The following is a 15,940-nucleotide window of genomic DNA, read 5'->3' on the forward strand; positions in this document are numbered from 1 at the left end:
TTAGTTGTTTGTGAAAGTTAAAAGAAAATTAAAAAAGACAGAGAATCGATAAGAAATCGAGAAGGAATCGAGAAAGAAATGAGAGAGCAACAGGAGAGAAGTGAGAGACAAGTGGGAGATAAATGAACGAATGATGAGAGAAAATCGAGAGAAAATTGATACAGAAACGAGAAAGCAATGTAAAAGAAATGAGAGATAATAAAGAGATAATCGAACGAAAAGTGAGAGTTACTCGAGAGCGAAATAAAAGACAACATCGAGAGAAAATTAAGAGATAGATCAGAGATCAATGAGGGAAAATTGAGAGAGGAATGAGAGATAATCGAAATAAAAATGAGAGAAAATCGTGAGAGAAATGAGAGAGAATCGATAGAGACAAAACAGAGAATTTAGAGCGAATAGAGAGAGAAATGAGAAAGTGATGAGAGAGAATCAAAAGAGCAATGACAACAGAATCTGGAGAATATTGAGAGAGATTTGATAGAAAGACGAGAAATAAAAGTGAGAGAAATGAGAGTAAATCAAGAGATAATTGAGAAAGAACGGAGAGAAAATTGAGAAATAATCGAGCGAGAAATGAGAGAGAATCGAGAGAGAAATGAGAAAGAAATAACTCTCCCGATCCTCATTACTCTCCCATTTCCCTCTCGATTTTCTCTCATTTCTCCCTCGATTCTCTCTAGATTTTCTTTGACTTCTCTCTCGATTCTTTATTGTTTTTCTCTCATTCATCTCTCATTTATCTCTCGACTTTCTCTCATTTTTCTGTCGATTATCTCGCAAGTTTTTGCTCGATTCTCTCTCATTTCTCTCCAGTTTCTCTCATTCCGCTCTAATTTCTTTCTCGATTCTCTCTCATTTCGCTCTCGATTCTCGCTCATTTCTCTCTCATTTTTCTCTCGATTCTCTTTCGATTTCCTCACGGTTCTCTCTTGAATTTCTTGGTATTCTCTGTCATTTTTCTCACATTTTTCTCTTTTTTCTCTTACGTGATTCTCGACTATATCTCATTTCTCTCTCGATTTTATTTCGATCCGCTGCAATTTCTTTCTCGATTCTCTCTCACTTTTCTTTTGATTTTCTCTCGTTTCTCATACTTTCTTTCTTTCTTATTTCTCCTCATTTCTATCTCGTTAAAAAAATAACCGGCCAAATAACTAATTTTGTATGATCGATTCACTCTTCGTTATACCATTTTGAGATTTAGGATGCCAAATTAAAGGTTTACGATGGCAATGTGAAATAGGGTGATCTGCCACCACTGATTTCCATTCCTTTTTTTTAATTTTCTGTCAATTTTCTGAAGGTGTATCTTTGCTCTATTTTTTCATAAACTTTAAGGCTTAAAGATGTATCATTGATTTTCAAAATAAATCAATAATAATAAATCAGGACACGTTAATAATTCAAACAATAAAACAAAAAGCTAAGCAATAGCAAAGTTTGTTTTACAATAATCTTTTCTTCAAGCCCAATTCAACTACACTGAAAAGAATAAAAAGCTCTCATTATTATCGGCACCAACAATAGGTTGAGCCATGTTTGACCATTTGGTCAATATTGATTTGCTCTAACAATACAGCTTATTTCCCCAATTAAAGTTCAACACCGGACGAAGAACCGGCTACGAATCCAAAGGCAAAGATGATGCTGCATCCATTGTTGGGCTGCCGCTACACAATCCCATCACTAATGGCTTAGTTTGCACTTTCCTGCATTACGTACAGCTGTGCTCAAGTGCAGCATCGTTCAACCAAAGTCCCCACGGAGATTCCGATGACTTCCGAAGAGGTGGAGAAGCATCAATAATCGATTCCATCTTTCCACTGCTACCCACTAAGCGGTTCGTAAATAAGGATCCGTTCCACAAGAGATCAACTGCGTGGTGGAAAGGTTTTGGTTGAGGTTTTTGGTTTCGGTTGATACGGATTTCGCGTGGAAAGCAACCGATTGATTGAATGGCAGCTTGGAAATCTCACTTCAAACTAGAATGACTTTAGAATCGTTTCTCATAAAGAAGCAGCTTCCATGCGACGAAAAGGATTCAATTTGCAGCTGCTAAATGGACGGTTGTTTCGGATTTGATTCGAAGCACAGAAGAGTGGATTTCGAGAGCGGTCCATTAGCGGTCCATTTAGTAGCTAGCTCTTGCTTTAGTAGTCATCAACCTCTCGAGTGAAATGTGTGTCTAGACGAGTTAGAATATTCAAAATACGGTATTCCGAACAAGATTTTCATAAAAAGAAATAAAATTTACATCACTTCTGATAGCTTTTTTAAACGGCTGCTTCAGGCACTTTTCTAACTCTTTAATAATCTGCTCTCCATTTTGTTTTCTTCTATTCTCATCCCTCATAATCACGCCCACCACAACGCATCGCACCCGATAGATAAGGGCGGAAGCTGCCTATCTGTACGATGCGGTTCATCTGTATGCAAATGCACTGATGCAGGTGCTGCTGGCGGGCGGCAGTCCGAAGAATGGTTCCGCCATCATCGAAGCGATTAAGGGACGCGCTTACATGAGTGCGATGGGGTAAGGTGACTACGTGCGGGCGCGGTCGTTTTATCCGTTTTCCGGCAACGCCATTTCAACCCTCCATTCACGGTTTTTCCTTTCGCCCAACCCCACCAGCTATCTGGTGCACATCGACGAGAATGGGGACGCGACCGGAAACTACACGATTCTCGCACGGAAACCCGTTCCGAGTACGGCCGCCGGCAACCAGTACGGATTGTTTCCGATCGGACGGTTCAGCTCACCGACCGTGGATCGCATACCGGTAAGTGCCGTATAGACACACACACACACACATAGACAGATATTACCTTCGTTTTTCGAACAGATGCACTTTTAATGGATTGCCGGAAGGGTAGTTTAGGGTTGGAAACCGTTCCAAACAAGGGCACGCAGGAGAACATTTGTAAAGAAAATAATATTATGGAAATGATATTCCGATGTCATAATGCGTTCGTGCTGATAGTGTGGCTGTGATGTGTGGTTCTACAGATAAAAACCCTCTGCTACATTGAGCTATAATAATCGGATGCTTTAGTACCTGCGACGGATGAGATTTCACTATCAAATTCACTAATCAATTCAAAAGGCTTTTCTTTCGTTTTTGATTTTAAATATTGTTTATGATGGCAAGTGAAACAGAATATTGTAATGAGCGTTATTTTGTGATATGTTTTATTTTGTTGAATTTAGGAAAAAAAATAATTAAGCTTTAAATTAGAATTTAAATGAGAATTTAGCTTAAAATTAGTTCAAATTTAACCTTAGATGGTTCAGTGTACCTAGCTTACTTAGAAGCACTAGACCTATTAGCTCATATACATCTTTAGCGGCTAAATAGTAACGTTGGTAACGCATAGATCAACCGACTACTGTGTACCGGGAATGGGTTCGACTCTCGCTTCAGTCTTCATCTTTAAACTTTTTTTTCTGGAACTTCAAGAACTATGTAAAGTGGAGATTATCATGCAAAAAAAGTTAAACTAACTTACTTAACTAAAACTCTAAATTATTTATAAATAATGTGACATTTTATTGCTACATAAAATGCTTCAGTAATATTTTACTTTCACATTGGCAGTTACATGTAATAATTGCTTTTCAAACTGACTAACGATAGGAACAAAATGTGGGTTTTCTGTGTACATATTGCTGCTACTTAAGCTTTTCTTTTCTGTAAAAAAACATACCGAAAAATACCTTAAAACATCCCTATCTTCTTCGTACGCTTTTCTTGTACTTCCGCATCTCATCTTGCCACGCGCGTGTAGTTTAAAATTCAGGTGAGTCTGCGTCCGTTGTGTGTTCTCAATGTGATGTGTTCCCTTTGGCCCCCGTTCCGTTTGCCATCCGTCTGTGTGCAATGTGCTTTCCTTAAATCCGATCCAATTTTCGCTTTTTGCGATCAATCAACTTTGCGCCGTGGTCACTACACTACACGCTAGCGTTGCGATTCGGACGCAGCATGATCGATGTTGTTTTGGTTCAACGTTGTTTGTTCGTTTGTTTACTTTTTTGCTCTCTTCCTCTCTTTCTCTCCGTGTTATACGCACGTGGCGTTGCTACGATACTAGCTTAAAATGATCACCTAATGGTCGTCTTTAGGCTAGCGAGTTATCCGTCCGCTTTCAGAGGTTCAGAGAAGATTTTGTTATGATATGCTGGAAATGATTAATAGCCAGCACGCTTGTCGGAAGAATGTTTCTTTTTAGTGCGCTTTTTGAAAACAAATTTAATTAAAGAAAAGTAAAAATTGGAAAATGTTTACTTTGGGAACTTTATTTTTAAATGTCGCTTTGGTAGAGGTTTCGGTTTTCTGGGATCGGCGTTTAAAGTCATTATTTGGCTTTTTATTTGAATAAAATAATCTAAGCATGGTCACAGCTTCTCTTTGCTTCACGTGCAATTATTTTCAACGACTTATCGTAGCATAGTTTACTGTACTTTATTAGAAGTTGTTTGTATATAACTATTAATCATAAATCAATGTGATAAAATGTGTTGTAAATATTAACGTAGTGATATTGTACAATTTCTTAGAGGAAATTAAACCTTTTGCCCTAAATTCCGTTTGTTATTTGGGCTAGTATTTTACATAAATCTATGATTTATTTTTGTAAATATAGCTTACAGTGGTTTTCAGTTGATAAAGCAACGGCATTCATTTTTATGGCAAGCTTCTTCGATGAAATGGCAAACAAAGCTAGTTGATATGGAAACGGCTTCGTATGACAGGCAAATCAAATACCTTTTATTGTGATGCCCTTTGACGATATTGTCATAGTAACCATTGATTTTGTACATGACCTCCCAGCGTGCGTTCAAGTACGTACAATATCAACGGCTGCTATGAGAATATCATTTGAGGATATCACAATAAAAGGTATTTGATTTCCCTATCATCTGAGGCCGATTCCATCTCAACTAGCTCTGTTTGCCATTTCATCTACGAAGGTTGCCATAAAAATGGATGCTATTGCCTGCTCAACTGAAAAACCCTGTATTAATATGTTTGTATATTTAATTAGCTTATTTCCTTCTTGATTTGTTACACTATTGGGGATCATTTTATAAATTTGTGATCAATGAATTTGTATAAAATTGAATGACTTCCTGATTATTAAATTAAAACTTCGGGTTTTTGCATGCTGTTTTGTGTCGCTTTTTGCAAGGTTTATAGTCAATTATTCTTTTTGCTGGTAATTGGGGCGTTGTAAATAATTATTAGCTATTAAAAAATAATATTTAAATTTGACTTTAATTAAAATCAATAGAAAAAAACCAAAACAGGCACTTTAAAAAATTAATTATCTAAAACGTATCATATTCAACGAGGAAGCCCTTTTTTGACATTTCCCAACAGTCATCCTTCGGGTTCCTATTTCATGCTAAACTGCCTCAACCGTTTAACCCATTACAAGGCGGCATTGGCATTGTCCTCCCCGTCCACAAAGGGAAGTGTGTCCCCTATCCTTTGTTCGCCCAATCATTTAACTTAATTGTTGGTTTTCATCGCTCGCACACCGATGACTCGGTTTTGATTAATTGACGATACGCTTGGGATGGATCCCTTTTTTCCCAATATTTCCGTCGCTTCTTTGAGGCTTTCTTCAGTAGCCTGTAGCCCGCTTGGATAGTAAATTCATCATCCCGGTTTTGACTGACTGATCTTCTTTCTTTTTGCATGGTTGGCAAAAGAGTTTTTCTCTCCCCCCGAAAAAGAACTATTCTTCTCGCTCGTGTTTTTTATTCCCTTTGTAACTTATGGACGGTTTTTTCATTTCCGCCACACAGGAGATTCGCCTGTTTGATACGATCGATTGGGTCGGATCCGGTCCTCCGGTCGCCGAGCCACGGTGCGGCTTTCGTGGTGAAAAGTGTATCAGTAAGTAGAGCTATCAGCGCGCCTCCCCGCAGGAACCGGAACCTGGAACGTCTCATACTCAGTGCTTTCCTCTTCTCCCGGAACTGCGCCCGGATAGGTTACACGGGCGAGATAACGGGCGGCATTGCTGGGGGTGCCCTGTTGCTGTTGGGTGTCGTGTCACTCGTCCTCTACCGGAACTGGCGCTACGAACAGGAGCTCGACAGTCTGCTGTGGAAGGTGGACTTTCGCGAAATTCAGATGCACGAGAATGAGAAGGAAACGACCGGTCAGAAAATGACACGGGTAAGTCATGGACCGAGTGCCATTTTGACAGGTGAGAGCCGCGGTGACAAAGAAAAAGGCCTCTCACCGACGTCATCATGCTCGATTAGGCATTGATTTATGTGAACCGTTTGGGGGCTTCGACAGACACTTGACCAATGGACCAAAACAAAAAAGCCAAACGAAACAGCTTGTGACCTAGATTTATGTGAAAGCTTTTTCCTATTGTTTTTTTTGTTGTTGTTGCGTTGTTGTTCGAACACATTGTTCGAAGATTTCGTGCCAAATGTATCAACACGTGCTGGAACTTACCGCCCGCTGGTAATTGGGGCAGGAACCGGCAATAGTGACACACAGCACGCAATCTGGCCTCTGTGTGTTTGATGTGCGACCAGTTTTTTCCAGGTCGATGACCTGAAACAGTACCCGTGCACTATAGAGAGAGAGGAGATGGTAAAAAAATGGAATTTCATGCCTTTCGAAACACGATAAGTCAACTAAGAATAATCCAAGACATTCTTAAACTTTATCTTCTATTTTCTGAGCTCAAAATAATCAAAGTAAAGGAAAAAATGAAAAGTGAAAAAATATTTCAAAAACTCAATGTTAGTTTATTGTTAAAATATGTTTTTTGACGATCTCAAGATGTCAAAGCTTAAAACCATTTATCATTCCTCTTCACAATTAAAAGGTATTTTTATCTGAGGTTTTATACCATGACCGTCCCATAGTGCGCTGGACCCAAAGCAACGTGTGAACCCGCTAGCCCATGTCGTTTGAAAATAAATAAATAATAACGATTTCCCTGTCCCGGTGCGTGTTTGGGACTTTTTGGATGTGTGTGTGTGTGTGCGTGCGTTTTGTTGTAAAGAATCAATGGACCAAGAAGGACGGTCGACTTGCGACATTCTGTGTAAGAGTATGTGTAAACGAGCATTATTATTATTTTGGGCAGGTCGTTCAGTTGAGTAAGGTAATGCGCTTGATAAGGGTCGTGTTCAATCATTTTCCTCCATTGTACACCCGTGTTGAGCATTGACCTTTTGCCGTAACTATGCTCTCCAATTTTGAGAGGCGTTGATCGGTGGTTATAAGAGTTATCGCCGGTATGAATCGCAAGCTTTTTTCGACATGTTTTTGCTCTCATTATTACAAATTGTTTTTTTTAAATAATTTAGTTTTGTGTTACCTTTTTTACACAAGAAAGAGATTTCGTGGGGTAAAATAACAAGACGATTTATTATTTATAAAACTCCGAATCCATACGATGGAGGCGCCTGGTGTTTTATGGTGGAGGCGACTGGTGTTTGATGATGGAGGCGCCTGGTACTTTATAATTGCGGCGTCTAGTAGACCGAGCTCTCTATCTTTGAACACTCATTTCTCTATTCTCCTTCTCAGACCACGCACCCGCTGATACGCACCAGCCAGGTAAGCTTAAGCTCCAACCCGGACCTAGACTTCCGCTACTCCACCATCTTCACACCGATCGGGCTGTACAAGGGTCAGCTGTACGCGATCAAGAAGGTGAAGAAGAAAAGCATCGACATTACGCGGGAGATGAAGAAGGAGCTGAAGCTGCTGCGCGACATGCGGCACGACAACCTGAACGCATTTATCGGCGCGTGCACCGATCCGCCCAACATTTGCATCATTACCGATTACTGCAACCGTGGCAGTTTGAAGGTGAGGTGGTTTTATTTGGAAAAGAACGTAATACCCCTTACTAACGCGTTTCTCCCCTTCCACCCGTAGGATGTGCTGGAAAACGAAGACGTCAAGCTGGACAACATGTTCACCGCCTCGATGGTGGCGGACATACTGCGCGGCATGATATATCTGCACGAGTCGCCACTTCGATTTCACGGCTCGCTGCGTACATCGAACTGTTTGATCGATTCCCGCTGGGTGGTGAAGCTGAGCGACTTTGGCCTGTTTGCGTTCAAGCAGGGCTCGGAGGATGTGCCGGACGAGAAGGAAAAGCTGGAGGAAAAGTGTCAAAGTAAGTGTGGCGTGCTGTGCCAATTGGGGTTGCACGGGTTGAAGGTTGAATGAGAATGTACGGTGCAATCTAACAATAGGTTTCGGCTCTGGAATGAAACGGGATTGATTCTACCTGGAAGTAGTTGTTTATGTGAGGAGTGTAAGATAAACAAAGCTGCTATTTGTAGTCTGGAATAAATCGCAAGATCCGTTCACACTTATGCTGCTACTTGGTATCGTTGTATAACAGCAAATATTTAACCGGAATGTATACAAACCTTTTTTGGGGCATTTCTATAACCAGATCAACTGTGATTTTCTCTCTAGAGTTTACATTTATACAACGTTCATTAATTCGATTTTTTGTGAAACTTTTCACAGACTGGAAGAGCTTTCCTTTATTATCTTATTACACGCCTGAAAGTATGCAACATGGTGCAAAACGCTATCTAGCGAGCATATGTAATTTAAAAAATTAAATTGCATACTTCCAGGAGTTTTTTAACTCAATAATTTACACTATACGAAACCTTGTCTGAAATAGAAATTGTTGATTATTTTTTTAATTGAAAAATTATTGAATACACAGTATTCACATTTCTCAATTCGCCAACGGTGTTCATTAAAATACACGTTCTTTATTCCAGAACTGCTGTACCGTGCGCCCGAGCTATTGCGTGCCGGCCCTACCGCAACCGTGCCGGGCACACCGAAAGGTGACGTCTACTCCTTCGGCATCGTACTGTACGAAATCTTCACCCGCCGCGGTCCATTCGGCGAAATCGAATGCACACCGATGGAGTGTCTCAAGCGCGTCCTGAACCCGCTCGATCCAAACACACCGTTCCGACCCGCAATCCAACCGCTCGAAACATCGTTCGACTGTGTGCGCGAATGTTTGAAGGAATGTTGGGCCGAACGGCCCGAAGATCGGCCCGACTTTAAGGCGATACGCAACAAGCTGCGCGTCCTGCGGAAGGGTATGCGACCGAACATCTTCGACAACATGATGGCCATGATGGAAAAGTACGCCAACAATCTCGAGCAGCTCGTTGACGAGCGTACGGATCAGCTGCAGGAGGAAAAGAAGAAAACGGAAGCACTGCTGCTGGAGATGCTGCCACGGCCGGTGGCAGAGCAGCTGAAGCGTGGCCATAAGGTGGAGGCGGAAAGTTACGATCTGGTGACGATTTACTTTAGCGACATCGTCGGCTTTACGTCGATGTCGGCGGAAAGCACACCGCTGCAGGTGGTCGACTTTCTGAACGATCTGTACACGTGCTTCGACTCGATCATAGGGCATTACGATGTGTACAAGGTGGAAACGATCGGGGATGCGTACATGGTCGTGTCCGGGTTGCCGATCCGGAACGGACTGATACATGCGGCCGAGATTGCTTCAATGTCGCTACAGCTGTTGGAAGCGGTCGCCGAGTTTAAGATACGGCATCGACCGAACGATCGACTGTTCCTACGGATCGGTATCCATTCCGGACCGGTATGTGCCGGTGTCGTGGGGTTAAAGATGCCCCGGTACTGCCTGTTCGGCGATACGGTCAATACGGCATCGCGCATGGAATCGACCGGACAGCCGCTCAAGATCCACTGCAGCTTACAGACCAAAGAGATCCTCGACTCGCTCGGCGGCTATCACTTCCAGGAGCGGGGCCTGGTGCCGATGAAGGGCAAGGGTGACCAGCGGACGTTCTGGTTGGTGGGCGAGGATCCGGATGCGCGGGCCCGCCGCACCAAGGAACGGACCGAGCGGCGTGGTTCGCGGGCGCTCAACAAGTATCTCGGTATGCTGAAAAGCGTCACCAATCTGCCCGGGGTACGCAGTTCGCTCAAGAGTCGCTCGTTGGGGTTGCCGCGCGGTTCGCTGCCTCGCTCGTCTAGTCTGGAGTCACCGAAAAGACTGAGATTTGCCAGTGGAGCCATGCTCGAGCAACATCGGTACCATCGGTAGGCTAAAATGGGAGCAGAAAACAGAATTAGCTTATTTGAGAATAAAAATTGTATTTCTCTACTCACCCTAGGTACAGCGATGATGCGCTGATGGAAGTCATCTCCGACAGTAGCATCCGCCGATCGGATTACAGCATTTCGGACGGTGCCGAAGACATTACTGCCTCGTGTCCGTGCATCGAGCATCTCGGCACGAGTCATTCGACGGAACCGGCCAGCTTTCTGCTAACCAACTGCCCAACCGTAACAACACCACTGCTCAACAACAGTATCGCCACCTAGAGGAGAGATAACATGAGAGAAGAAGAAAAAACATATAAGCGGAACGGTTTTAACTATGTCCTTCCTTCTTACCGATATCTAGTCATACGCTCAATGTCTGTGTCTGTGTGCTTAACTGCCAATAAGCATAAGGTGATAATGAACAGCTAGAACACGGTCGCGACCGTCTAAGCTCTATGTTGTAATACACACAGTTACAGCGAAAGAAACAGTTACAGTGGAAAGGCTAGTGTGCAACACGGATTTAAACACCCGAGAAAAGAGAAAACAGTATTGTGCCGCGTAGAAAGTGCAATGCACACAAACACAAGCACACACACACATCCTTATCAATCACTGTTGTTCGTTTTTGTAATGTGTCGTCATGAAGCATAATTGTGAAATAAACCCTTAAATAGTTCACAAAACTGTACCGTCTGACTTGTGTAAAAGTTATTTCTACGTATTTTTTCTAAGTTTCTAGTTTATTAATTTATTATTTACTAATGTGCTTGCTATGATTTAAAAAACAGACTTGTGTTTGAACGCGCCCTTACGATATTCTCTTGAATGACGTTAGTGACACCTAGCGGCGAGTAGCGAAAACTTTACTATGGTAGGAGCATCAGTTGGAGCTTTCCATTTCTTGCAACATGTCCTTTTTCTTTCGGCTATTCTTGCTACTGAACAACACTAGAATTTTCCTAGAGATGTTCCAAGTCATATTATTTCCTTAACTATTATTTTCTATGGGTAGGAAAAATATGTAATTATCACAAAATCCGGTAAAAGACTCGAGAAGGCCCCCCGTAGAATCTTTTGTGTGCAGCACTGTGGCCTGTCATTTTTGATGTACAGTGGAATTTCTGTATGGTCAAAACACATTTGATATAAACATTGTGCATTGTTCCTTAATACTGTTAATAGACAGCAAGTAGAAGTTGATAAAATACATTGTAACAAGTGGTTTGAGATTTTGATATTCTTATGTTTCCTCCTTTGCTGAATATCAATCCAAGGTAACAAGTATTCATCGAATTACTGTTCCGTTACCGTCCGAGAACGCCGTGCATGTTTTAGGCCCGATTGTTCACCCCTAGTGCGACTGAAAACTAGTACGAAGCTCCTGTAACCCAAAATGAATGGTAGGGTTAGCGGAGAGGGGATTTTAATCAAATAATAACAATATTTTATTCGACTTTCTTCAACCAACTTTGACCACACTGAAAGCACACTGAAAGCTCACTGTGAAGCTCTCGCAACGTGTACTGCGGATTGCATACCTTTAGGCGTAAATCCTACAGCGCCTAACAAATTTTGTCAGGGGGGGGCCTTCTCGAGTCTTTTACCCAAAATCCTATAATATACAATATGCAAGTCTATTAAAAAAGTTTTTTAATCAGTGTACAACTTAAAAAATGATTTTAATACGAGAAGTTTAATTATCCGAAGTTAAATAATTATATAATATCAAAGGTGTTAAAGAGATCAACGCTGAATAATTCAGCGAAAGCTTAAAGAGATGTTAATAATCCTGATACCATTCCATACCAAATAGTAAAGCTCGTTGCCCCATCACAAATCCTTTGCCATGGTGAAAATCCGTCGCAAACAAAACCTGCAGTGGCTTTTGATAAGCGTCTGGGCGTTAGTCACGTTGCAGCAACATCTTCCACCGATTGCAGGAGATTACGTCGACAGCCGACCGTTGTGAGCCAGTAGAATGGAGCAGAATCTCCCCCAAAAGCAGTTGATGGAAAATCAATCACTTGCATAGTGGGCCAACGTCTCCACTGGTTACTCTCCCGGTAATTCCACTCCAAAACTATGCTCCATCAAACATATCAAAGCTCTTGGAAACATAATTCTGCCATCATTGCCATCTCCTCACCAGCAGTCAGCTAATCTTCCCTTGAGGAGCAAGAGAGCAGCTCAACTTTATGCTGAAAACCTTCATCACGATCGATCTTGCTATCACAAGCTGTCGTCCACTCACACTCATGACATCAACATAACAAGCATAACGACGGCGATCTCCAAGACACCAAGAACATACAAGTCCCTCAGCTCCAGTCGAAATCTCAGCCACGTTCAAATGCGTTCATTCTCCAGCGCAAAGTTGCTCGCGTTGATTGAATAATCGATGATGGATTTGTTTGTCTTCTTTCCCCGAGCGCCCTTTCCCACCCACATTCCACCCAACCCCACTCAACCATTCCACATTCCCACCCCACCCGATCATACACACATATTTTGGCAAATCTCTTCCGCTACTCGCATCTCAAGCTCACCGACGCCTCCCATCTCTTTCCACCACGTTTGCTGTCCTACTCACCTCGTTTATTCGCTCTCCGTTGCTCACTGCATCGCACGGTCGGCCTGCTGATCGTTGTTGCTCTCTCTCTCTCTCTCTCTCTCACATTGTGTTTGATCTGTTCCGTACTGTCAAACACCTTCTCGCTCTCTCTTTCACTCACGATCGTTCCGTTACGCACACTCACTCACTCTCTAGCGCCTTCTGACGTTTCGAGTCGTTCTTCCGTGCTTCTCTTCCTCTCTACCTTTCCTTCTTTCTCTTTCTTATCTTCCTACACTGTTCCCTTCTTCTGACTCTTGTTCGGTTCTTCTCTTCTTCCAAAACACTTCTACGCATCAACAACGCGCTATCAACACACAACCCAAAACACCACACTATCGCCTTCTCGCTCACTCTTCTACTCGCCGCAACACACACACTTCAGCACAGCCTACTGTTTCTCGTCTGTTTCTCGTTTGCATGTGCGCTGCTTTGTTGTCGCTGTTGTGCTGTTGTGCTCTGTTTTCGACTTCCCTTTTCGTGCCACCTCGTCGTTTTCCTCTTCTTCCTCTTCCATACACACGCACTCTCACACACACTATTCCCTTTCCAAAACCTTTTCTTCAACCCTTCTCGCTCACTCCTTGACGAGCACTCTCTCTCTCTCTCTCTCTGTCTGTGTTCACTCTTCGCTATTGCTGCTCACTCGCACTGACGATGATGGTGATGATGATGACGATGACGGGTTCTGATAATGCTTTGAACTCTGCTTCTGCGATCTTCGAATCCGCCGCTGTACTCCGAAGTTGCTACACACTCCCTCCCACCTCCCACACTCCCCCTTCCGCCCTTCTCTCTTCCTACCCTTTCCCCTTCCTTTCTACTATCTTAGCTCTTTCGCACTTTTCCACTTACCAGCCGCGCGCGCGATCGACAAGAATTACGCGCAGCTCAACACTCACACGAACACGGCGCACACAATGCCTCACACACACACAACACACTCTGGCTGTCTCCCGTACGGCACACGTACGGAACGAACACAACACGACACGACACGGGGCCCTGCTCAGACTCTGGGACTGGAAGACGGACCAACCACCAAATTGCTCTCGCGCAAGCCGTCTAACGCAACGCTCGTTCAATCAATGCCTACTACGATTATTGCCATTATCATTATGTTCGCAGCCTCCCTTTCTCGAGAGGATCGCCCGACCTGTGCACCGTTCGAGATCGGAGCATGTAAATCTAGTGCGAAAAACACACCTACAACCTACCGCCACTCGACGGACGCTGGACGACGCACGGTCTCACACACTGTGGCTCGCTCGTACGGGTTTCCCTCACATCAATCACATTCACAAACAACGCGACACGCTGCACGCACAACCATCTCCGGCCGAGACACGATTTCAACGAACACCAACGAACTGACCCAACTCACCGCGAACTGCACGCGATCACGTCGACGGATCTCATGAGATGCTCTGCCGTTGACCGCGCGCGCACACAAACAACGGCCGCCTGCGTGAGCAAAAGGGCCGATTGTTTTGATTTTACAGCATCCTCGGGAACGGACGGCGAACGGCCATTTCCCACGGCGGTCGGTACCCACGGTGCGATGCGTGATGGCACGATTAGCCGGCTACACACCGTCGGGTGGTTGGACTGCACCAGAGGTCGGTGCATTAGGATCTCAGGGCATTTTGAAACAGTTCTACTTGCCCAATGGGAAACAGACCATCCAGAGCTTCTACTAGAAGCCGTCAAATTTAATAAATGTCCAGTATCTCACCATTGGAAAAGCACCGTCGACAGTGTGCATACAGCCTGATGGGCGCTCATTCTACTCCGACTGAGCGACTGAGACCGAAGCGGCTGATAAGAGCGTGAGACTGCTGAGTACCGGCCGTGCGGTTGGAAAACGAGAGCGTGAGCGATCCGTCCGTCCGCGTTGCACTAAAATGCCGGTTTGATGCATTCGCTCGCGACAGTGCAACAGTGGGTTGTGGAATGTTCCCCTGTTCGAGACACAGTGCCCAACAACGAACAACTACATGCATGGAGTGATGTCTGGGCGGCTGATATTGAACGACTCAGCTTCTGGGACGAAATATTTTGCTCGATGTTCGAAATCCTCGTCATTCTAGACTAATATTAGACGAATTTTACGTCACCGAATCCCACGTCATGGGCAAACTGTTGCTAGGCGCTCACTAATCATCGTCTGCCAATGTGCAGAGACGGTTTGTTTTAAGCGTGACCGTAACGTTTATTTTACAATTACACCAAACGTGTGACAGTTATTCTTTTCACTGGCCACATTTCGCTAACAGACACTAATTGTGCGCTAATGGCTGTGCAGAAATAAATTTGCCGCTTCGGAGCGAATCGATATTCAGTTTTTAATGTTAAAATTAAAAATGCATTGCAAGATTGTATCACTAAGTAAACTAAAAATATAAGTTCTCCAATTTCCTTTTCGTTTTTAGTAGGTTAAGGTTGATGATGTGGCACAAGTGATAGCTAAAGGTGGAAGCACTTTTGATCTGTACCGTTCAGCAAAGACATACAAGGTCTAAGCTGGCTTCTTGTGTGATTTGATGTAACCCGTAGCTGTACTCAGCCATGCGCACGGTCCTCCTGCATTTTATTTTATCTATACAATCGGATCAAAATTCTTTTTTTATCATTCACTAGGGATCAGGCCATAATGCAAAAATTCTTTAATTAAGTTAAATAAAATTGTCAAACTGATAAATAATAACTCTAAGGCTTGTAGTGAAGAAGAAATTTGCACCGGTACTCTGATGTTGTATTAGATCGCTTAGCTCTCGATGCCTCGAGCTGGCTGTTACAAAGTCCTTATTATTTCTTGAGTGCATCTATGTATTGTTAATAGAGAGAAAAATAAAAAGAGAAAAAAATCACTTAGATTATATTAAATTTGAAAATGTGTTTTGATTTGTTTATTGTAGGACTACTTTTGATGTCACTCTTGTCGTAATTGACATCCTTATACAGTACAACATATGAAATAATTAGGAACATGGTCCATGGAGCCGGTCTAAAAGGAGCAAATGGGTTAAATTGTTCGGTATCATTCTCTTGACATGAGCAGCCTGACGGTTTGAATGGTTGCCGAGTTTAAATCACTGCTGGTTGCGGTTGAGGTCATTGTATACTTCTCTGAGTAATTTTTGCTACTCTTCAATTCTAATACAACCTCCAACCTTCCTGCTGAGCTTCTTCCGCTTAAACGCACGCT

General features: G+C 43.1%; 1 protein-coding gene and 1 long non-coding RNA gene across 6 annotated transcripts in view; one reads left to right on the plus strand and one right to left on the minus strand.

The window, feature by feature from the left end:
• The window catches only part of LOC118504046 (speract receptor), a 47,072-nt gene extending 36,263 nt beyond the window's left edge, over positions 1-10,809 (plus strand). For 4 of the 5 annotated variants that reach the window (XM_036038048.1, XM_036038045.1, XM_036038046.1 and 1 more), the window contains 9 exons: positions 2,391-2,536; positions 2,636-2,783; positions 3,790-3,801; positions 5,813-5,903; positions 6,001-6,188; positions 7,569-7,853; positions 7,923-8,169; positions 8,798-10,112; positions 10,187-10,809. In XM_036038048.1, coding sequence (XP_035893941.1) covers positions 2,391-2,536; positions 2,636-2,783; positions 3,790-3,801; positions 5,813-5,903; positions 6,001-6,188; positions 7,569-7,853; positions 7,923-8,169; positions 8,798-10,112; positions 10,187-10,397 — 2,643 coding nt within the window. In that variant the 3' untranslated portion in view covers positions 10,398-10,809. The remainder of the gene's footprint in view (positions 1-2,390; positions 2,537-2,635; positions 2,784-3,789; positions 3,802-5,812; positions 5,904-6,000; positions 6,189-7,568; positions 7,854-7,922; positions 8,170-8,797; positions 10,113-10,186) is intronic. The other variant, XM_036038050.1, reaches the window with a different exon arrangement.
• Positions 8,510-14,202, minus strand: LOC118504047. Its single transcript, XR_004905243.1, has 3 exons — positions 12,712-14,202; positions 10,182-10,393; positions 8,510-10,117 (listed from the first exon to the last, which is right to left on the minus strand). It is a non-coding gene; the product is annotated as an uncharacterized LOC118504047 (long non-coding RNA).
• Between the last annotated feature and the right edge of the window lie 1,738 nt (positions 14,203-15,940).

Source organism: Anopheles stephensi, chromosome 2 (genome assembly GCF_013141755.1).
Source record: "Anopheles stephensi strain Indian chromosome 2, UCI_ANSTEP_V1.0, whole genome shotgun sequence".
In the NCBI taxonomy this organism is placed as follows: domain Eukaryota; kingdom Metazoa; phylum Arthropoda; class Insecta; order Diptera; family Culicidae; genus Anopheles; species Anopheles stephensi.